Source organism: Geospiza fortis, unplaced genomic scaffold (assembly GCF_000277835.1).
Source record: "Geospiza fortis unplaced genomic scaffold, GeoFor_1.0 scaffold40, whole genome shotgun sequence".
Taxonomy (NCBI): Eukaryota; Metazoa; Chordata; class Aves; order Passeriformes; family Thraupidae; genus Geospiza; species Geospiza fortis.
The window spans coordinates 5,075,145-5,099,404 of record NW_005054297.1 but is presented as its reverse complement, the minus strand read 5'-3'; the positions used below and the strand labels follow the sequence as shown (position 1 = coordinate 5,099,404).

The following is a 24,260-nucleotide window of genomic DNA, read 5'->3' as shown; positions in this document are numbered from 1 at the left end:
ATAATGAGAGGAATGTGCATTTACTACTCCTCTTGAAACAAAAAAACCTTACAATCCAAAGTGTGGAAACCCAGATAAAAAGGACTTAATTTACTAATTCCAGTCTCCCTAAGGCCTCTGCAGCACGAGCAATGATCGTGCAACTCAAATGTGTGTTTCAGGAATTTGTAAAATTCCTCTCTGCAAGCTTCTGGGAAAGAATCAACTTTTTCTGGTAAGAAGTTCTTCTTTTATTAACTAAATGAATCTGAGTTATTTGAAACTATAAATATTTGTCCAAATGTTTACATGACTGAGAAATTTTAGGTAAATTCCATCCAAACAATGAAGCAACTTCCAGCAATGTGTAACAAAAATAGTGCCTCCCTTACATTTTTACTTCAGTAAATGTCTAAAAGTGATCCCATAATCAGGAATCACAAGGAGAAATGAAAGACACTGGGAGGATGGCAACATTTGGAACAAAAAACTCTTTTACTGTAATGTAGATAACATATGTGTAGGAAGATAGATTGTATCCAGTTTCATTTCTCAGGGATGTTCTTACTTATCTATTCTTCTCAAAGCTTCCAAATTATTTCTTGCTTTAGAAAAACAAAACTATTTTTAGAGAATTTCTGAACATTGGATAAATATTTTTAAATAACACTTGGAAAGCCTATGAGAATGAAAATGTCTTTTTGTCCCCCACTGCTTAGTCTAACTGGCACTACCAAATGTTTGCCATTTTATTGAAAACACTTCCATAAACTGAGAAAACAAGACCCTGCAAATGATTATACTTAAAGTAAGCCACAATTCTGATCTAATAGGATGTTCTTTGAAAACAAAAATGCAGTCTTGATCACACAAATGACCAGCTCTTTCAAAATCATCTATTGTAGAACTGCAAGGATTTAAAATTAAACATCAGATTAAGAGCTTTGTCAATGATGCAATTATATAGGCATATCCTTACTACTACATGGATTAAAACTGGAGAACATGAATATGTAGTATGCAGAAAGAAAATCAGAACTGAGTTCTGCCTGTAACCAAAAGTTTAAGTTAACTAAGGAACCTATTAGATTAAAAAATACTGTGTAATTATATTTTCATATAATATTTTCTCCATTTTCTAAAGAATTAGTGAACAAAGTTGAAAGAAGAGTTATCCATGCAGCTTACAAGCCATCTGCAATAGTACTTTTTTAAAGACACAGCCTGAAAGTTTTGCTGGCTACCTATGAGTTATACATTCCCTCACATCTCAAAAGAGATCTCTGGCTACCATGAAGCTACAGCAGCTTGCATCAGCCCCACATTTTCTGTGGGAGGAGTCTGAGCATTTAAATGAAAAACAAACAAAACAATCACAGTCCATGATGTAATACATTGACAATCATGATGTGTGGCACTTGGAAATATTACTAAGTTCTTTACTGTGAGGGTGGTGAGGCTCTGGCACAGGCTGCCCAGAGAAGCTGTGGATGCCCCATCCCTGGCACAGTTTAAGGCCAGGTTGGATGAAGCTCTGAGCAACCTGCTCTAGTGGAAGGTGTCCCTGCTTATGACAGGGATTGGAACTAAATGATCTTTAAGGTTTCTTCCAACCCAAACCATCCAGTGATTCTATGACTGCTGTAAATAACTATGAAGTTTGACATAGGACTAAATAAGATTAAGATCTACACAGTGGAAGCAATCTCCAAAGATTTGACAGACAACAGCAATCCAGTACTCTGACTCCAGAAACCAGTACAGGATTTCCACCACTGCTGTTTCCCTATGATCAAGTTCCAAGGATGTTAGAGAAGGCCAATTCCCTCCTCATGTTAAGGGCTGGTTTGAGAAGCAGACTTTCACTGGAGAAAATCTGCTATATTAAATCAGCAGTTGGGAGAATAAAATACAAGGAGAGTAATGTGTGTGAGGAGCCACAGCCTGCCAGTTGTTTCTCATCCTGCAAAACTTCTAATCATACTTTCTGACCTCACCCTGTTGCAGAGAGATGGGATTTTCCAATGTTCTTGAAGTGCTACACAAGGCTAGTAACTCAAAGAGATTGATGAAAGAGACTGATAAAAGAAAACACTCATTAAAGATAGAGCTTCAGGAAACCACCTCAACAGGCACCACTTCCCAGTGCTGACATCTCAGTGACAGGATATTGTGCTGAAGCTTTAGTTTGCTGCCTAGTCTGGCCCCTTCTTGAGAATCTAAATTGAGCAATTGTTTATTACTACTTTTAGAGAAAAGGCAACAGAAAGGTTTTGGTGAGCAAAGATACCTGGAGCAACTTATGCTGGATAGAAAGTGACATAAGCAATACTGACTTTGCAACAAATCAGCTAAGGAACAGTAAGAAAATTCATTCCAGAAGAGATGGTAACAAAAAAAAAAAAGAGACAATAATGAAGGGCTTGGGAAAATAATGTAGTTGCCAAACCAAAGTGAGGAGTTTTCAGTGAGGACTCAGGGAAAATTGCTATCCCCTTGAAACACCAGAGGTGTTCTGTGTAGCACCTAGAAGTCTCTTGTTCAACTCCCTCAGTCCAGTCATACTTGATTTATAACATCACAGCAGTTTGCTATAAAATTCCCCCCCTTAAAATCTTTTACAGGTTGTTAAAGTTATCACTTCCCTTACAGTACATTTGAAAAATGAAAACAAAACTACCTGATAAAACACATATGCTATAAATCCATAAAACTAGATCACAAATAAAACTATAACGACCAATAAAAAGTCATTTGGATTTAAAACAAGAAACCAAACCAGTAAACCACAAATTACACACTAAAAATACCCCTCCCAGAAAAGCTCCATAACGTTAAGCTGCTCTGGTCTAGTGGAAGGTGTCCTTGCCCATGGCAGGGGGCTGGAACTAAATCATCTTTGAGATCCCTTCCAACCCAACCATTCCATGAGTCTGTGATTCTGTATTTCTGTACAAGCATCCTAAGATGTTCAAAACATGACATCAAAATGTAAGAAAAAATATTGTCTTAACTGGTAATACTCAAAACAGGGTATAAATTTGGACCTTACTGAAGGTGCTGATTTTGCAAAAACCAAGCTGATTTGGTCTGAATTTACATACTTTCCTTGGAGTCCTCTGGAAGGGAAGCAAGAAAAGAACCTTAAACTTCTGATGTAAACTCAAGAGCTTGTTTCAAAATATTGTCACTTTAATAGAAACTTTGGTTATCCCCCCCAAGGCACAAAGTGCGCATGAAGAGTCTAGTCCAGTGTCATGCTGTTGAAGGATCCCAGTCTGAGAGAGAATTGGGAACACTGGAGACAGGTTTCTGTAAAAAGCATTTGCAGATGTGTGCAGGTGGGCTACGTTGTTCACTAAGTCACCTGCAGCTTTTCACTTGAACCTGAAATTACACTCAAATAGCCTGAGGAGCTCCCTGAGTTCAGCCTGTCACTAGCACAGCTTTGGAGCTGCAGGGCAGAGCATCCCCAGACACAGCAAAGCTCTTCACCCCAGACACAGCCAAGTGCCACCCATGAACCAAAACAACAGATGAACAGGAGAAACATGGAAGGATGCTGTTCAATTAAAACAGACTTCACCTTGCCCAACTTGAATATGGCTTGGCAAGCCAGCAATGTCACTTCCAGCCAGATCTGACTGCACTCGGAGCCATTCTTCCCCTCTGCAATAGCCCTGGATATACTTTGTGCAGCAGAAAGGAGAGGCAGCCACAACAAACTGAATTAGTGCCACTGGTTGTTTCAGTGTTCTACTGAAAGTGGCTCGCCAAAGACTGGACAACCCCAATCCAGGAAGTCAAATTCAACTCAGACTACAAACTCAACACAGCAACAGCTGTGCTGCATGTGCTGCTGCCATGAGTACATGGCATGTTAGCACATCTGAGAGACATTATGGAAAAAAAAGCAATGCAATCTCTAATGCAAGCTAAGAAAGTGAAAGTTTGGGTCTATTACAAGACCGTAAATCTGAAAGTCTCTAGCTGTGACAGAGGAAAAGAAAAACACAGTCAATAAACACTGAGGAAAAACTGAAAGTGTAAATTTTACTTACTTTTTCTGGGACACTGTCCCCTCCCTCTACCTATAATTAGCAGGGATATAGTTGCTGTGAAGTTCTGCCTTGGTTCTCTTTGAGGCAACCCAATTCCAACATGGCTACAGAGACTTTGGCAAAGCTTCACTTTAAGAGACAGCCTTTGCAATTAAGAGTTCCTGCTGGATTTGTTCTGCAAAGTCTGTAATTGGCACTTCTGCTGATGCATTTCATTTCAACAAATTGTAAACATTTTTCTTGATTTTGCTTACCACTCCTCTTTGAGTGTAAAGACATGCATATTTCTCCTGTTAATGCCATGAAGAGAATCAGATGAGCGTGTTTACTGACATCTTCCAAGCTGCTTTTAGCAGTAGCTCAGTATTAAGCTGGGAGGAAGGAAAGGAGGGAAGCAGTCTCCCTTCCTGAGGGAACTCCTTCAAGCAGGACTTTAGAACCAAAGGCTAACCCCAATTGGCTTTGCTGGGTTAAGGACAGGGTGGCACAGGACTTTGGCTAGAGCTGAGATTGTGCCCATCAAATGTCAATATACTCAACCACAACAGATAAGGCTGCTCCTTCACTCAGTACTGAGCAATCATGGTTCAGGTCAAGGAAATATCAGTAATATACAAAGATAAAATGCACTGAAGAGACAGGAAAGTGGGGACAGAATGGCTCTTCATTCTCTTCTGGCTGCAATTCCTTTCTGGTTTGCAATTTCAAGCCGAACATGCTCTCAGTGGTTTTGCTCTTGCTCCTGAGCAAGCCATCAGATCCCTCAGTTTGAATTAAGCATAAAAATCCTTAATAGAGACTACAGATAAATCAACATAACCCTAAACCCTGGACTGGTATTTTAAGTCTTCCAGAATCACAGAATCATCCAGTGGTCTGGGTTGGAAGGGACTTTAAGGATCATTTAGCTCCAACACCCCTGCCGTGGGCAGAGATGCCACTCCCTAAATGAGGTTGCTCAGGGTACCATCCAACTTGGTCTTGAACAGCCCCTGGGAGAAGGCATCAGATACATTGCTAAAAATATTTGCATTTAGTTCTTTCTCCCCACCTTAATACACTTAATAAGAGAGTTCTTAATACTGGGTCCATCCTTTCAAATTTTAAAAGGTACTGGCTCTATCTCTTTGCCTTGTTTCTTACATAATCAACAACAGCAATATTGCAAACTGTAAATTCAGGCAGCTCTTCCCCTAAAACAGCTTGTGAAGCAAGAAATTGAGATTATAGCCCCATCTCCAAGAGCAACAGCTAGTTCCAGGTAGCATGAGAGATCTCAGATGTTACTGCTGCAGTAGTTAACAGGACACATGCACCAATTCTAACTACGGATACCAAATACAGGCCACATACTAAGGAATTTCCATGCTTACAGAGATGGCTTTCCCATTTTGTCAAGGTTTACAAATGGGGTCTAAGGCATTTTTTAGGTAAGTTGTTTTTCAAAGTCAAGGAGCATTAGGACCAGCTATAACTTTTGTTATAAAGCTACACATCCCTTGTCCCCTCTGCAAACATAAATCTGTCATAAAGCAAGCTTTTGTTCACTATTGCTCTACAGCCATCTCCTGTCTTTTTGAGCAGTTCAACTGGCTGTTTATGAAGGAAGGCACAAATGTGCCACAAAATCCATGTAAGTGGGAGGCAATGGTACCACAGCATGTCCAGGTCGTGGAGCAAAACAGCACCAGCTGGTGAGACACCGAAGCACACACTTGGCAATGGGCCAAACGCTGGAGACATCAGGCAGAACAGGCATGGGCAAAAGGTCTGGAAAAGGGATTACACAGGTAAAGAGCAGAAAATAAAAGTTGTGTTAAGATTTTTTTTTTAAAAAATAGTAATGCCAAATGCAAAACAAACAGATATTAAAAAAGAGGCAGCAGTAAATGTTCCTTAGAGACCTAAAGATTTGTATTACAGAGTAGATTGTGTGCATGCTTGCTGAGAATATAGAGGGTTTTTTTTGTCTACAAATCTACCAGTAAATTATAACTCCCCACAGAGAAAGGTTGACTGAGCCTTCAGTTAGCATAAGAGATCAAAATGGCAAATGAGAAACCACCACACCCAGACACCACCAAAATCCTAAAATACTTCTAGATCAAATGCATCTTAACACCATTTGGAAAACCGTTGCATTAACACATTACTGACATATTTATTATTACAAAAATCTATCAGCCAATCAAATTTTTAAAAAGCCTGTCAGAAGGAATCAGCAATGCATTCAGCAGCACTGACCACTGGTGTGTCTGTGCTGTGTCACTGAGAAATGTACAATGTGCACATGGACTTACCCAAGCCAGCCACAAAGCTCCCACTGACTCAAGTTTATCCCAGACCTGGACTAGAAAGGTGCACAGAATAACCTTAAGGGAGATGTCTGACAGACATGCCCGTGACATGGGACACATCTGCTAACATAAATTCAGGAACTACTGGGGCAGAATAGATCAGATTTCCATATGCACATGGACTAAAACTATATAGCAGAAAACACAGCAGAACAATTACTTCTAAGCCCTTGATGTGACAACTCTAAGTTAGATCAGAAGCATAAGTTTCCTGGAAGAACACAAGGCCAGGTTTAAGCTGAGTGGGCTCCGTTGCAACAGCAATTTTTTTAGTAAGAGTTACCTGCTCTACACAGAAAATCACAGCACTTCTGGATGGGCATTTCTGTCTCTCCTGTCCTACAGCTTCACTGGGCCCTGAAACAAGACCATCTGTTGCATGAAAATGATGAACAGCAAGCAGCTTTCAAGGAGGTTGTTAGGAAAGGGGAAAACTTAAGTCTCCTTCAAAACTGAAAGCTTGTTTTACCAGGGTCTCCCCCAAAGAGATCAAAACCTTCAGAAGTCCACTTTAAAAAAGTTACTTAAAATAGTATATTTCAAAATAAAAGGATAAGTTTAGTATTTGAATTTTGCAATGCCAAATAGCAATTTCAAAAGATTTATTTTAAAGCACAGAATGGAAATTTGGGCCTCCTCACAAATACAAGGTACACTCACTGTTCAAAGGAAGATCATGCATTACGCAGCATTGTTCCAAGAGCTGAGTTTTATGTCAGTTCAGAATGGCAGCTAGTAGGGAAGAAGAAAACATTTTAGATTTCTAAATGCTGTTTCTAGTTTCTACTGCTTAGCACTACATCATGCCTACAGTAACATATAAACTGCAAGTAACAGGATTATGCTGAGAGCTATGCACAACTCCCAGTGCTAAATCAGAATAAAATAATACATTCTCTGTTGAAATTTTTCATTACAAAAAATTCCAGATTGAGAAAACAGGCTTTCAGGAACAAATTCACAGAAACTAGGCAGGCTGAGATATGCAAACATTTGACAAATCATGCACTGCACACACACATTGCACTGAAGACTAAAGAACTGCATAGATTGAAATGCTGTGTTACCAAGGACAGATGTTATCCAAAGAGCTTTTAAAACTATGCATTTCATTAACAGTTGCTAAATTTTGGTGTGTAACTAGCCCTACACCAATTTGCAATTTTATGTTTTGGTTCTGCAGGAAACTTTCAAACCCACTACTAGAATACAAAGTCTGAAAAGCAAAAAATTAGGCCACAAGTTTGTTGGTTTTATATACAACTTTATTATATCTTTATAACAGTATCCAGGACTGAACAGACTAGCTACAAAAACTTCAGCTGGTATTTCTTTTTCTCTTCACCTATTAAAAATGGCAAATAGAAAAGCTTTCAAAGCTTTAGCTGGTACCAAACTGTGTACCAGACAGAAAAGAGTCAATAAATGTACTCTAGAACACAATCTTAGCTGAGAAGCAATACAGAACTCCAGCTTGATTCATGTGCTTGAGGAGGTATGGGATCCATCATCTCAGCAGCCTGAAGTCAGATTACTTTCTAACTAGTTAGATGACCTTTCAAATGTATCACTCCACATCACTCCCAGTCCCAGGGACAGTACTGATAGTGTCCCTGCTTACTGTAGCAGCCAGGATGAGTTTGAACTTGTTTTAAGTATTTTCTGTTCATTCTTCAACACAGAATTTCTTTGTGCCATTAAAAACAGTATTTACAGTTCAGTCCTGTCGCTTTTCTATTACCAAAGCCTATTTCAAGGATCCAAACTTGTTTCATGTTCTTCAGTTTCATCAGGTAGCTCCTCAGCAGATGCATCACACACATTGCCCTGGCCATCTGCAGGCTGATTTGGCTCATCAGGTTCCCCAGCTGCAATCTGAGTTGTTTCTTCTTCCTCTTCTTCCTCAACTTCCCCATCATCCTCTACATCCATCTCAAACACCCTGATGTGGCGGAGGTTCGAACTTAGCTACAGAGACAGTAAGAAGTTCCTGTTAATGACCAAATAAGTAAAAACACCAACAGCATTTTAATTGTCAGCCAGTAGCTTTGAAAATAACCTTCATCTTTGAAATGAAGGTTTCAAGGAAATTAGCAACTTTTTTATTGCTCTAGAGGCTGAGAAGTGAAGCAAGCAGATCTATTACCTTCTGTTAAAGTTTTTCCATCCCGTGCTATTATGGTATGACTGTATCCTGACACACTAATAGCAGATTATGAAAAAAATAATCTATTTGTTAAAAAAAAATAGAAATTGGTAACTTTTAGGTTACCACGTCAGTCAGCACACTTCCTTTAATAGACAGCCTTTTTCAGAGATACTGCACTTACCACACAAGAAACTTTTCTAATGCCATTTACAGAAACATACTGAGCTTTCATGTTCTCCAGCACTCTCCACTGACTCTCTAAGAAGACAGTACGTGTGGGTATCTCACCGCTTCGCTCATCCAGCCTGCACAGCAAGGAAAAAAGCACAAAGCTGCTTCACAAGAAACAACTGCAGTTCTAAGAAAAAACCTCCAGTTTCTTATGTCTAAATTTCATCATATGCAACAAGTAGATAAGCCTCTGAAACCATCATAATGCTGCTACTATACTCTAGAGCAGGAGATCCAACTGTAGAGACACAACACGTTCCTACCGAGTTAAAAACATTACAGCAGGCGAGAAGGGAGTTGTAAAGTCTGACCTCCCCACAAGAAACAGCTGTAGCAGGATGTGGGTGGCTTTTTTCAAACCTCTCCTCTGCACAAAGATAAGTTTCCAAACACAGTCCTGGATGCAGTGCCTCCCCTTACACAGAAGTTTGGCCTCCATGACCTTTCAAATATGAATCATTACCCCACTCACAGGGATTGTATGAAGACCCTCCCTACCTATTACAGCAGCCAAGATTAGTTTGAACTTGCTCTTAATATTTTCTGTTCATTCTTCAATACACAATATCTTTGTGGCATAAAAAGTTAATTTACAGTTCAGTGTGGCTCTTTATTTTGAAATAAAAGTGCATCATCATAAGCAAATCACCAGAGAAGAATGGGAGAAAAGTAAAAGCAAGGAATACACAGCAACTGAAGGATTGGATTCACTAATTGAACTTCACTGGCCTTTGTGTGTGTGTTCACTTTCACCTCTACCTATGCCAATGCAGACAGCTGTACCAGTTCTGATGTTTTAAGGTCAAGCTGACAATATTTTTAAGGGTGGCTACCAGGGAAAGATCAAGAAATACCTGTGTATTCTTATTACAAGACAGAGGTATATGAGCACATATGCTGAAAACATCCTAAATTTAAGTATTTTGACTAGCAAAGTCAGCATCTTCTAAGGAAGATTTCTGATTCTGCAAGGTGCCTTCAGCTGATCCAGCCAGGTATGGAAGTAGTATCAATATGATAAAACCCAAAACCAACCTCCCAAAAACCACAAAACAAACTATTTAGGAAGCTTCCATCCCCCCATCCTGGCACAAAAAGAGTTTCTGTCTTTAAAATATTTATACATGTGCAAAGTATGAGTAACTGTACACAATTACAATATTTGCTTAATTTGCTTTTCAGTTCTACGTTTTCAGATTTGCTCAAGGTTTTTCAGTACCTTTCCATAGAATCCCAAATGAATTTCCCATCTCGGTCCTCATCCGTATATACTGAAGATAAAGGCAGCTGAGCCAAGACTCTCTCCTTCCCCTCTTGTTGCACACTCTCTTTCAGAACTACAGTTACAGTTTCATCATCATAGAAGTGAGCATCCAAACAACTGTAGCATCTATAGGAAAATAATTTAGAAAGCATCAAATAATATAAGAGAATGCAGAAATAAAATATGTTGAAGTTGTTAAAAAGTATTCAGTACTTAACAACGAGCTTCATTGTAAATAATAATAAAATTATAAAAGAGGTCAGTTGTGCAGCTATGACTGAATGATAACCATAACCTGGCAGACTTCTGCATCATCTGAAGGGGAAAATAAAGCAACTCACAAAAATTTCTTACTAGCAACCTTCACATTTCAGATGAAACATGAGAAACAGCAAACATAAATACCAAAGAAAATTTAGAAATACTGCTGAAAGTTCTGAGGGCAAATCACATCTGGCTTTTCTACTTGAAAAGGATGAGTTGAGTTTACCATATGCCTTGTAAGATGGCTACATTCAGGCATACCAAGCTTTACCTTACTTAAAGAACATCACAGAGATAAACAATACTTGTTTCCAGCTAGATTTGTTTCTTACACATGTGTTAAAGCTTTAGTTTTCAACTGGAAAATAAAATTTACTTGACTTTGAGAGGAAGTGGAAAGTAGTATTTGCACTGCTCTGCAGCTTCATGCACCTGTGCCATTTCTTACACCCTGATTTGCCCAGCTGAGTTAACTTCAAAGGTAACAATGCAAGAAAACCAACAGGAAATATGATTTTTAATTCAGCAATCTGCAAGAAAAATCAAATATACTGACCTGGAGTCTGAGCTCTCATTCATACTGTTGTTCAAGAAGTTTCCAAACTCTACTGCAAGAAACCCATTACTGACAGACCTAGAACAACAGAGTTAATTGTCTCAGTGACAAAAACCTTTCCCTTCACTGAGAATCCAAAATCTCTAATGGCAACTGTGGTACAAGATGGTGTAAAAGCCTATCTAAGCTCAGCACAATACATGGCTACAAGCCAAAATTATGTAATTGGTGGATGGGCACCTTCTAAATTCTGCTCCTCAGAAAAACATTACTAATGGAGTCAAATGGAAAACTACATCTGGCTTATGCAGAGAAGAGAAAGCCACCATTAAATTACAGACTGCAAGACATTAATCAAAGAATGCTATTTACAGTAAGACAAAGCAACAGAAGAAGCAGGATTCTTTGTAATTTTTCAGAAGTCTGCACAAATAAGTAATTCTGTTAGCAGCAATGTAATGGAGTCTGATTTTTTCCTTATCCCAGAACTATCTTGGGTCTTGAGATGAGACTTACTGAGTGTAATACAACACAAACTTCTGGCGCATTTTCCTGCTGCACTTAATGTACTCTTCATTTTCTCTAGTATTAAAGAGACATTGTATTCATGGTGCTCATTCCTTATTTTTACAAATAGATATAAATTTTAAGTGTTTCTGTACAAATGTGGCAAAACTCACACACCACTTTTTCCCTCTTCTTGTCTTACCTGGAAGTATCAGTATGTCTCCTCAAAATGTGTATTTTAGAAATAGAATTTTCTAACATGGTGAAGAGAACATAATGTAAATTAGATGTTTTGTCATTCCACCTGCAATGTGAGGGAAGAAATGAAAATTTAGATCAAGTTTTAATAACCCATAAACTACAAGGAACAAGGAATAGGAACAATGAATAGCAGCATACTTACAGAAATGGTAACTTAAATAACTGAGGTGTGGAGTCTTCACTGCAAAGGAAAGACAAAACAGTTTATGAAATGCTACTCATGCATGAGTTTTAGCTGCACATTTCTTTAGCTGCTTTTAGTAATGAAATACCTTTGAGAAACTTTGTAGAGAGATATGCAGACTGCTTGATGCACTGACTTTCCAATTACATCCTAATAAATAGAAAAGAAATAGTCCATAAAATACAGGCAGTTATTCATAATTATACATATTTTTAAGAAAAAAAACACCCAACCAACCTACCAACAACATCTGAGTATATCTACAAGAAAACTCCACCAGTATTTATCCTGGAATAAACATCTGTAATGTAAATACTACACACACTGTGTCACTTCACACATTTGTTTCATGTATCTCCATATTAGACTAATGTATTGCCAACTGACACAGTTATCTGGTACACAGCACACAGACACACATAATTAACATTAAAACCAGATCCCAAAATCATGTGAACAGAATATGTTTAAAAAAAATCCCTCACTGTACTTTCCCCGGCCAAAGGCTTGAGATATCCCAGCAGTGAAGCTGGACTCTACCCAAGTCATAGGCACTCACAGGCAAAGATTAAAGCTTCAGGCCTTGCTAAGCACGACTGTTTCCTTCAGTTGACCACTATCCCTAAAAGAAAGTAATAATTTGTAAAAACAGAACTTACTGCTGGCTTTTGTAGACACTGATCAATGACCCCTTCCATTTGCCTTTTGACAAAATGCAATGATTTCTCAGGATAGTAGGGAAACAGAAGTGGGCTTTCTGTAAACAGACAAAGTTAATTTGAAAGATGCTTGTATCTCTATAAAAACATAATACACCACTATTAGCTCTAAAACCAGATTTTCTAAAGACTATTTTCCAAACAAAAACGCTACCATTTCCCCCCTTTTAATTGAATTACATAGGCAGAAAAAGGCAACTGTAGCAAACTCTATTATGTGCAGCTTATGCTGTCAAGGTTTTACAGTCTTTGGTTTCTAAAGTTGAACTAGAATAATTGTCACCATCTGCTCATTATAGTCTCTTACTTCCTTTTCACCACTAATTAACAAAATAGTCTCAGACTCCAGTGAAAGAGAACAAGTTAGGACACTTCCCACAGGTACAATCTAAGCATAACTATCACTTTCTTGAACTGGAATTAAGATATCCCAAAATAAACCTCTTCAGGGATTCCTTCCAAGCCAACACTTCTGAGACTGGTACAGAAAAGATGGGGAACTCCCAATATCCAGAAAATGGTAATTGACTGGGTAAGCAGCTACATAAACGCTGTGCAAAATAACAAGGCCCATTTATTTTATTCCACTCAGATGAAGACCAATGAGTAACACTACAGAATAACTCAAAAGCATGAAAAAAGATAATTCTTCTACATTGGTTACATTCTGCATATATCTTGCATTCACTTCTTTTCATGAAAGCATATTACCTTTAAGATGAGTACTATCTTTAAGAAAGTTAAACCATTGGTTTCCCTCTGTATTAGGTGGTGATACAAGGTCATCATCTTCATCTTTCAAGTACTAGAAAACAAACACATTTTTAGGACTGTCATTTAAGAATAGGGAACATTAGAATTCACCTTCACTATTACCCCTAGCAAGTATAGTAAACATTTCTTGGTAAATAAACAAGCCATAGTCTTATAACTAAATATTTCACCCCATCTAGAAACAAGAAAAATCAACTATTGTTTAAGATCATGTGGTGATATTTCCCTAAGAAAATTATTTTTAGATTAAGTCTGAACACAAATGTTCTGAAATGCAGTGATTAGTGCCATACAGATAACCAACATATCAGTTTTACTGAAGCTTGCTTTTAGAGTTTTACTACTGCTGCAAAATATTTTTGTCTTCTCCTAAAAATACAGCATGTGTAAAGTGAAACAATGTTTTAAACCGTCATTTTCCTAATAATAAGGTGAAACAATTTACTCTTTTTTACCATTACTGGTATGTGCAACACAGAGAAAAAAAGGCAACACAGAGCAAAAATGGAAACAGTGGACACAACCTTATAAGCTTCTATATCTAAGGATTTTCTCATTTATTCTTTTTGCATTTATTCCTTGGTTCTTACCTGGCCAACTCTCTCCACATTGAAGTATTTTCCTTTACGATTGTAAAGTTCTGGTGCCTAAAAATAATGCAAACAAACCCATTATTTAAACACAAAAATAATGAGAAATAGTGAACACACAAAAAGATGATCAAATTATTTTATTCTAAAATTTTTCAGACTCAGCTATTGTCAGCAAAAACACAGCCAAATCATGTACTTGGAAAATGAGTTTCACTAACCTCATTGAAGTGCTCAGTAAGAAAATCGGCAACAAATGTGATATCTTTTTGAGTCATCTAAAAGGGAAAAATCAGTGAGAAAAGCAAAGGGTAAGAAACACATTTCAATGAGCACAGAATACATAATCTATAGGCTGCACAAGCACAGCTCCCTCAGCCTGTGCTCACAGGGCAAATATTCCAGCCTCCAACCTGCTTTGGGAGTGCTGAACTCATCCCAAACCATTCTTGTCTTGTTACAGGATGGTCCCAAACTGAAGATGCAACCAAAAAGTGCTAAATAAGGACAATAAGTGCTTCTCCTGGCCATGCTCTCATTACTACAGTCCTGGTCACCCGTGCCCACCTTTGCCAGGGCACACTACTGCCTCATGCCCAGCGTGCACCCAGTGATTCCCACATCATCTCAGCAGAGCTGACATCTTCCCAGCCACATGGGCTCCAGCAGTGCACTCACAGGGGGTTAACCCACCCCACCACAGAACCTTGCATTTTGTCCTTCATGAACTGCAGGGGGTCCCTACCTGTCCATTCCTAGCCTATCTATTTCTGGAAGGCACCTCTGCCCTCAAGTGAGGGCAGTGTAATGGTGGCTGCAAATTCAATGCAGGTGTTATTGTATTATTTATATATTATTGTGTTGTTATATATTCCCTCTCCTCTATGGGGGGATTGATAAAGATATTAAGATCTCACTCTGGTTAACTTCAGCATTCAGGGTGCATAAAGAGCTGCTATACAGAGGCCTTGCATACCCAGCGTACTAAATACAGCAGTATTAGCAAAGAAAACAGAAAAAGTAATTCAAGCACAACAGCATATTAGTGTCAATGTACAGGCATCAACCTTCTCAAAAAAATGACACAGACACTACCCTTATAAGTTCTGGAACAAAAAGGAACCTTGAATTCTGCTTTCAAGATGAGCAGAATATCAAAGGTATCACCATTTATCGGCAAATGTGACCATTACCTTGTTCAGCTCTGGAAGCACATGATCTTCGGACATCCTCAACATGGCTGAGGGAAAAATTATATTCTTATTGCATTACCACTGTTTTCCTATTATCCTTAATTTTTCACATGTATGTAATAAGACATTGCTGTTAAAAAAAGATTAATTCATTAGAAGCAAAAGAGCCTGGGATGAAGAATTACAAGTTGAGACTGAAATTAGGTCTCTCTAGTCTCACTAGCTTACATTACAAATCTTCAAGAATTTTTATCTTTAATCTTCTCCAACTGTATTCTACTCTGTATGAGACTGAAACAAAATTATTATGAAAAAGCTCGTAAGAATTTGTTCATGTCCATACTAAGAGTACTAAAATGGATATATGTAAAATACATGAAAACTGTCATGCTCAGAAAAATGTGTTTTAAGAGAATGGCATGGGATTAATTTTAAATCTGCAAGGCTTGGATGAACTTCTCTGTTTACTCTGAAATGAAACAAACACTGAACGTAACATGACAGAGAACTTAGGTAGTCCTGCTTTCTGTAATTTTTAAATTAGAACTATTATATTCCTGCTAGTAGGTGCTAACACTGCATATCTGGTGCTTCTACAATATCTGGTAATAACACATTTTTGTAAGGTAGTTCTAAAAAGATCAAATAGAAGTTATAAACTTATTCATAAACACTCTATAAAAACAGGCAGGCTAAAATACAGTGTGTTTCACTTCCTTCTAACATTTTCTCTGCAGCTATCCAAACACAACTGAAGGTAGCTACTAAGTGCAAGTGGACGTTCAGAGACTGTAAGGTTCTGTGCAGAACCTTACAAGTAAGTAGGCTTTCACAGGAGAAAACACTAAGTAACAGAGTAAAAGAAAATAAGGCTGCATTTTAAGTTTTGTGTAGACTAAAAAAAAGTCCTTTATTTTTCTCCAAATCAAGACCAGCAAATTGCTCATGAAGCAGCAAACAGCTTGGAGCAGTATTACAGGTCAAGTATATGCAATACCCACTCTGCATATACTAAATTTAATTGAGAACTACCAAATTTATAATCTGTGTTTTTATTATTATAATTACTCTTGCCTTATCAACTATATCCCTTTGTATGTCCAAAAATTTTCTATGATAGAAAAAAAATAGATGGTTATAACTCAGACTGGCCTAGTTACTTGTCTGCATTTCAATGATTACAATATAAACCAGACACTGGATGATTACTGTGTGACCAATCTTACCAACATAGAGCCATCGGAAAAATGCCTTAAAGTTTTTCATACTACTGTCGATCACTCTAAAGAAGAAACAAGAAAATAAATTACAAAATCTGACTGTTAGAAGCTACTTCATGCTTAAGTCCCATCTTTACCACAGAAAGGCCCGCAAGTTCTGTCAGTTTATTTCAAAATGCCCAATGCAGTGCTTCAAGCAGGACTGTTCTTGTGGTATGAGTCTGACAAGCAGGAAGACAAGATGAAAGCTCAGCACCAACAGAGGAGTCTTGCTCTCCCAACCTCCTCTATTCCCAGCCCATCAATCTCCTCCAATACAAGACTGAATAGGAATGCTTTTTAAACTCTGCAGACTTCATACTTACTGAAGCAGCTCATTTGCCTTCAGGATGAAAGAACCAACAGCAGTAATAGCCTCTGTAAAAAAAAAAAAAGTTAACCATTATTATTAAGCTTTCAAAAGTGAAATCAGAGCAGGGAGGTAGCACACACTCTACTGTACCATCAATTCCAGATGCATCTAATCCCAGAGACTCATATTTTTGTTTCCATAAAGCCATTCCTTTCAATTCACTCAAGTGGTATAAAAGTGCCTCAGAGCCACTAGGAAGGCAGAGGAAAGAAGCAGAATTTTTTATTCACACTCTGGAAATTCAGTGCTGTGCTGGATGCTACATTTTGATTATTTAATGCACAAAGTGCAAAGCTTTATAAGGTGGTCTGACGTGAACAAGAGGCATGGTATCACTTCAGAGAAAGACAGATATTGTCTCAATGACACATAAAGTTAGTGTGAATATTTTGCACAGATCCTATTAAACACACCAGGCAGCAATTTACAGGTGATGTACTATGAAGATTTTTCAAAATATTTCACTAGTTCTCTACTACACAAAAGTAAAATGTTTTGCCACGATCACTGTTTCCTTACCAGCTCACCTACATAGAAAGCACCACCAAGACAGCATATTGTCTTTCATCAAAGCATATAATATGCCATTTAATCTAAAATTCATTGGAAATTCTGTGACTTACCTCTGCAAATGACTTATAACCAACTTCTGTATACTAGAATAGGAAGACTCTATGGACTGACCAAGTTTTTTTAAACCCTGTTAACAAAGAGATACAATAATGATCTGTAAACATAAAAATGATTAAAAGATATTGAAACAGATTAATTTAGTACGTTTAAAAAAATGTTAACATACCTTTACTGTCAGTTGGTTCATTAGTAATGCCTGAAGTTCCAGACTGAAGAAGGTAGGGAGAGAACCAAATAGGCATTTCATTTTGTGTTTCAACATCAAGTGCAAAGGCATACTCAGATAAAACAACAGTAACTACCTTGCTTTGCCCCATAACAACAGCTGCATAAACTCATCCTGAACAGAAGTGGTTGTATTCTTTTCCTGTCAGTCAAAATGATTGAAATAGATTGGTGAAGAGATTAAATCCAGCCTACCAAATTATCTCACAAACACTCCATATAAAGTATTTCAAAGAACCCACCCATATCTTTGAATGTTGAAATCAGACTACTGATCACTCAAAATTTTCTGATCAGTGAAATTTCTTCAGTATTTCAAGTTATTTTCAACTGCATTACCCAATAAAAATGCTAAGCAGTTTGCCACCAAGAATCTATTCTAAAAAATAAGCAAATTACAGGATTCATTAACTTCTGACCATGGTCAATAAATACAAAATTTAAGCAAATCCAATAGCATCTTAAACACAGATAATTACATGTGCTCTATTGAACTAGGCTGTAAGTGTTGTTACTGAACACTTACAGTGATCAGTTTATCAATGACTTAAGTACAAATAGCCCAGCCTTAAATAGAAAGGAACTGATCAACAGCTGGACAAGCTGAAAAGTATGATTTTAAAAAAATTCAGAATAAATAAAAGTACCACAATACAATTATGCTTGATTGTACACAGGTACCTTCAGCATCAGAGCACTTGACACACAATAGCTTCCAGGCTGCCTCTGAACTTAGAGACTCTTATCTGGAGGCATCATGCTTAAACATTAAGATATGCAACAGACTAACAACAGAACTACTGCAAAAAGTGTTTTTCCAAAAGGATGGTTAATGCTACAGTACCTGTACAAACTTTGTTAGTCGTGAGTCCATCTGCATCAGTATTTCTTCCCATGCTTCACACATGCATGTCAATGACAGCTTTATATACTGTAATACAGAAACTGGCATTAGCATTATTTCCTTTCTTCCTTTCAACAACACATTCAACAAATGAATGTTACAATATAAAGGAAATATACACTGTAGATCTTATATAAAATTTATTATTAAATTCCAAGTTGGAGCTCTACATCTAATTAAAACCAACTCGAGCTTTTTACAAGAAAACATTGGTGTCACTTGCATTAGAATGTCAAAGCCTACAGAACCACAAGACTAAAAACATGGTGTAACACAACTGTACCTGTAACAGAGTTGAAATGTGAGTAAACTTCCGGGCCATTCGAGTTACCTCAGGTAAGTAACTTGATAATAGACTAGTGTCCAACTATAACAAATGAAAAAAACAACAGTTAACAGATGACTTGTCTTTTAACAATATATAGATTACAGAAATTAAAAGACAGATTGGAAGGACCCACAGAAAATCTCTTCGTTCTCAACTCCTTAAGGTTGATTTTAAAAGGAAAATAAATTAAATTCAAAGAAGTAATAACTATTTTTAATACATCTATAAAAACCCCTGATAAGGTTCCACATTTTGGAGCTCTAACTAATAATTTTAAGGGTGACTGTTCTGGAAAGATAGGATAATCAAAAGCATTACTGTTATGCCCTTGTGTGCAGAATGGAGAAAACCTGAATAATTGTCACTGCAGTTGAATAAATTCACGCTATTCTAAAAGAAGTATTTTGTAAGAATGGCTCAGATGAGCATTGTCAGTCTCATCGGTGAAACTGCATATTAACATTACAAATTAAAAAGCTAAACTGGGGTTAATTTCAGAATGGCTGGAACTGGTAGTTTTTGTTATAATGGGAAAGCAATACAGCTACCAGAACGTAATTTAAAAAGCAGTTTTCCTTTTAAAAAACGTTTTTAAATTTGTTTACTTACCTGAAAATACATTATCTCTGCTTCGCTGTCTGGAGAGCTTTGTATCTCTGTAATAACTGACAGTGATTTCAAATCACTAGACAAACACAGTCCACGACAAGAACCTGCCACCTGAATGATTCCAGTTTACAAGTTAATAAAACATTTCATTTCCTCTAAGACATATTTACTGCTCTAACACACTGACATACAAAGATAACTGTGTTCAATGGCAGGTAAAAACGAAGTGCAATTATCAGCTACTGCTCAGGAACAAACCAGCTCTTTTTATCATGTATTAACAGTGTATTTTGAAACAAGAGTTAAATTTCCCAGTTACAAGGTCTTTCCATCAATAACCAACAACCCAATCAATTCATTTCTTCAAATTCATGACCCCAGTTTCACTTATGTGTAAGCATATGTATATTTTCACTCAAATCAGCTGTAGCTTGGTATATTATGAAGAAAAAATATGGAAAGGAACCAAACATACCCCATTTACTGTAGCAATCTTGAACATTCCATAAGCATATATCTCAATAAATCCTGAGCTGCCACCAAGGACAAGAGCATTAAGTCTATAAAAATAGAAGAATGTGTTGATAAGCATATTGAAAAAAATTTGAATACACACATTCTTAATACTTAAATTCCATCCCTGCACAAAAAGGAAACATTGTGTTACCTTCCACGATTCAAGAAATTAAAAAACTAACAAATTAGCTTGGATTTTATTGCTAAAACCTGCCTCTAACACTTATACTAAGAGTATTACTACATTAACTGAAAGAATAGGAAAGAAATAGCACAGTAGAGTCAGAGTCCTTTTTCACTAAAAGTAACAAGTTTCTAGCAACCTTCCCCTTACCAATGCAGTCTGCAAAGCATTATTACAAAGCCACCTTGAATTACCCTGATTACATGCAGAGTAAGTTTGTCACACTCACTCAGTGGCATCCCTCAGCACTTCAAAGGCAATGAACCTTTTGAAATGGATGCAGCAGCAATAACAGCCACAGAAGTAACAATAGCATCAGAAACAGAAACACAGTTCAAAGAATACAGTCTGGGACAGACATATCTATGTTTTGCTCACTTATTAACACCAATGTGCTACACTGGCTTGGGAAAAAGCCTACAAATACAAGAAAATTAACTGCAACTTCTGCCTGTTACATATCTAAATAAATATACATTGACACAGAATATTTCTGTTAAAGCCAACACAGAACTTAGAAAAACAGTATCTTAAAAACTTTTGGTTGGATTAATTGAGCAGATGAAGAGAGCAGAGAGAATCCACAAAGCTCCTACACCACAAACAGCTCACTCTCTCCCAAGCAAGCAAATCCTACTGTAAGAAGAGCTATCAAGTTTTAAAGAGGAGTAACTGGTGATAGACAGAGATGCAGATTTGAATTAAGGAGGGTGGCTCAGTGTGGTGAGACTGTAAGGAACAGTGAAATGGAAAAAACAAGGCACAGAGTTTAAGTGCCCCCCTCAAAAAAGCAGCACAAGGCACTGCACAAAGCCAGTCTCAGTCTGCTATATTACACTTCCACCGGCTGTGCTTCATGTGTTCCCTAATTACAGATGTTTATTTTAAAGTAACACTGACACAGCTAGTTTCAGGGCTACTTTTAAGTTTAGATTTGTCACACATACAAACCCCCAGGAATTCTCTGTATAGAACAAGCGTTCAAAAATGTCTCCAAGACCAGCTTAAGTAACACATAAATCAGCCTTCAAACGCACCTCAAGAAATCTGCTAAGAAGATACGACACCAACAGCAGTTACAGATATTACAGCCTTATAATCCCTCTAAACTAAGGAGAAAAGGTGACTGATGGAAACTTTAATATACTCTTTGAACTTTATCTTTGTACATAAAAAAGATATTCCATATAATTTCTCTGAGACTTAAAAAAATTATGAATAATTTAACAGTAAATTCAATTATCTATTATTTTATCCCTTTAAAAAAGCAACTAAACAAAAAACCTCAACCAACAACCCACAGCCAGAATTTACCTGACATCACCCAGAAGCTTCATAATCTCATCTGACTTTTCTTCACTGAAAATACAAAACATCTGATTAGGGCTTATGTAGTTTGTCTCAATACCAGAAAACAAAATAAAACGGAAAAATAGGAAGTTATAATATGACAAGTTCTTACCTGAAAATTTTTGCAGTGGTACTGTAACTGAAAACAAAATAATTACTCTCAGTAACAATGATCAGACATCTGTAGAGCATTAAAGAAATAACCAAAATAATGACAACAAATGACAAATGGTATATCCTCAAGCTTACTAGAGTAACACTCACTTTTTTGGTAGCGCTGGTAATTTAGGCAAAAGGAGGTTTGATTCATCTTCAGCATTGTAAAAGGAAGTGAGAACACTGAAAAAGACATAATATTGTCTTTATTACCCAAGCTGTAAAAATGAGAAGAGACTTTCTTTTCAATTCCAGAGTTAAGAGTATATATTCAATGCATTATATATATCAAAATTAAAGATGTCAGAGGATAATTCTTTATGGGACCTTTAATAACTTATCAAGTGATCAAATAAAATAACTGAAAATATTTTTTTATTTCCAGCGAATAAAGTTTGTATCTGCTGGCTCAGAGGCTTGTCACCAAATCCTTCATTGCCTGTGAATCAGTTACTGTCAGAGGCTTTCTGTTTAAACTCTCTCCAAGCCTGCAGTACAACAGGCTGTACATGCTAACACTAGATTAAGCAAGGAGCTCTTCAGAAAAAGCAGAAGATTATGCTGAAATTTAATGTATTACCCAAAGAACCACAACACTAAGGTATCAGCACTAAAAATAAGCATATGAAAAGTGTCTGTTCTGAAAAAAGGAAAATTTTAGCCAAGTGGTGAAAAAAACCCACAGCTTTGGAAAACTGTATTACATTATGTGACTGCTTGTAACATTCCAAGTATAAATTATCAGTAAGGTGGCATTACATGGCTCGTGATCTATTTCTTTTCAGACTCACCTGCTTTCCTCAGTTACTTCCATCCAATGCATGTAAGTAATAGATAACTCCACAGAGAAGGAGTGCAAGCTTTCAGGCTTTTCTACATCACACAGAATAATCCGCTTGGTATCAGCAAGGCCAAAAGCCAAAACTAGAGAAAGACAAGTAAAATGTATAAATAACCAATATGCAAAATGTGTATCTTACACTGACCTAGAACTGAACATGCTTCTAACACTTCTAATAATAGCTCTGATAAAGTAGAGGCTTCCAATTTTGCAAACTTGAGTCCAATATTATAGATAACATTGTCCACTAGAAAGGTTTGGTGAACAAAAAACACAAATTAGGAGTTGCCAAGCAACTTTTGCCCCACATTTTTCTTAACTTTCTTCATCCATAATAGCAAATAGCAGGCAGAGGTTTCTGTATTTACTTCCTTCTAATCACAGGTAATCAGCTTTAAAAGAAGTTTCTTGAACTCTTCAGATGCCATCATAACAATATAGTTTTTATCCACATGTCATAGAAGAAGATTGTTCCCATTCTCCCACCTCCAGTAAGCAAAAATTATCTGATTTCTGGCATAAGTTTATTAAGCTACTAATTTCAACATTATTTCTATTAATAAGGAAAATGCTTTTTTTTTCTTCTCTGGTCTATAATTAGAGCAATTTTAGCCTACGAAGTTTTGCCTATGGTAAGCTAAGCTTTTCAATCAATCCTGATCAGACAGCTTCTTTCTCCCCAATAAACTTTGTAGTTCATACAAAATATTCTGCTTAGTTAGGAGGTTGAAATTTTGCTATACCCTGAAAAGCAGCATTTGGCACATAAATCTGGCTTACAAATCTTTCTTGCAATTGCATTCAACAGTGTTAATCTCTCTACTGTTGTGAATGAACCTACATAAAATTAAGCCACCCTTCTCTTCAAACACAGTTTACTTGAAAATTTCCTTCACAGATGAGAGGCATCATCATTCATGATTTCCCATGGGGTTTTATCACACCATATCATCTCATATACTTAACATTACTTTTGCCATCTGGTCTCCACGCAAGAGCAGTCACTTCTTTTCCTGTATTTTCATTTGGAGGCAAACTCCACACACGTTGAAAGTTTGCAAGCCGATGAAGTAAAACCTACAAAGCAAATGCATTAAAGACAAACCACATTCTCCCATTAATAAAAGTTTGTAAATCAGTTCAAGATGCACAGTTTTTTATCAGTTTTTAACTCCTGTGTTTTACACACCACCTGCTCCTCTAGCAGATAACTCACTCCTATGCTCTTTTAGAGGGCAGCACAGTTTACAACAGTACAGAGAAATAAGCAGAGCCTTGCATAAGGATACAAGCTCCTAACCAACAGGGGTTACCCATCAGCTCTCTAGCAGACAGCCCAAAAGCACGAGTGCTGTCTTCATGCATGATCACATACTGCAGTTCCAGGGGGAAAAGTACTTAAAATTAGATTTAAATAGGAACTTCCATGCACTTTAAAATCCCACAAACAAGCGAGGAGTGCATCATACATGAATTTGTTCGGAAATCAGAATGCAAAAAACGAAGGAGCATTCTTAAGACGTTTGATTTACAAAACTGCTATCCTTAAATGCCTGGCCAGGCTCACGAGAAACGTGCCCCAGGTAACGGCAAAGGCATCTGGGCCTGCAGGGAGAGGCAGCGCCCGTTCCTTCCGTGCCCCTCACCCGGCACCCGCACTCACCTCGCCCGCCCGGTTGGCCAGGGCGATGAGGTCCCTTTTGGGGGACCAGGACATGAACACGACCTCCTGCGGCAGCTGCTTCTCGCCCACCTGCCTGAAGGCGGGCATGGCTGCGGGACTCCGCGGGGCC

General features: G+C 37.4%; 1 protein-coding gene across 1 annotated transcript; it reads right to left on the bottom strand.

The window, feature by feature from the left end:
• Nucleotides 1–7,644: 7,644 nt before the first annotated feature.
• Nucleotides 7,645–24,254, bottom strand: ANAPC4 (anaphase promoting complex subunit 4). The gene is made up of 28 exons (XM_005415441.2): nucleotides 24,131–24,254; nucleotides 23,439–23,544; nucleotides 22,418–22,550; nucleotides 21,735–21,809; nucleotides 21,583–21,609; nucleotides 21,435–21,479; nucleotides 19,896–19,980; nucleotides 19,421–19,531; nucleotides 18,767–18,850; nucleotides 18,424–18,510; nucleotides 17,657–17,721; nucleotides 17,521–17,563; nucleotides 17,345–17,421; nucleotides 16,812–16,912; nucleotides 16,675–16,726; nucleotides 16,316–16,371; nucleotides 15,090–15,136; nucleotides 14,118–14,174; nucleotides 13,897–13,953; nucleotides 13,244–13,337; nucleotides 12,473–12,570; nucleotides 11,902–11,963; nucleotides 11,772–11,810; nucleotides 11,571–11,672; nucleotides 10,862–10,939; nucleotides 9,997–10,167; nucleotides 8,728–8,851; nucleotides 7,645–8,365 (listed from the first exon to the last, which is right to left on the bottom strand). Exons 1-28 carry the CDS (start codon nucleotides 24,236–24,238, stop codon nucleotides 8,150–8,152), a joined length of 2,400 nt encoding a protein of 799 aa, XP_005415498.1. The 5' UTR covers nucleotides 24,239–24,254; the 3' UTR covers nucleotides 7,645–8,149.
• Between the last annotated feature and the right edge of the window lie 6 nt (nucleotides 24,255–24,260).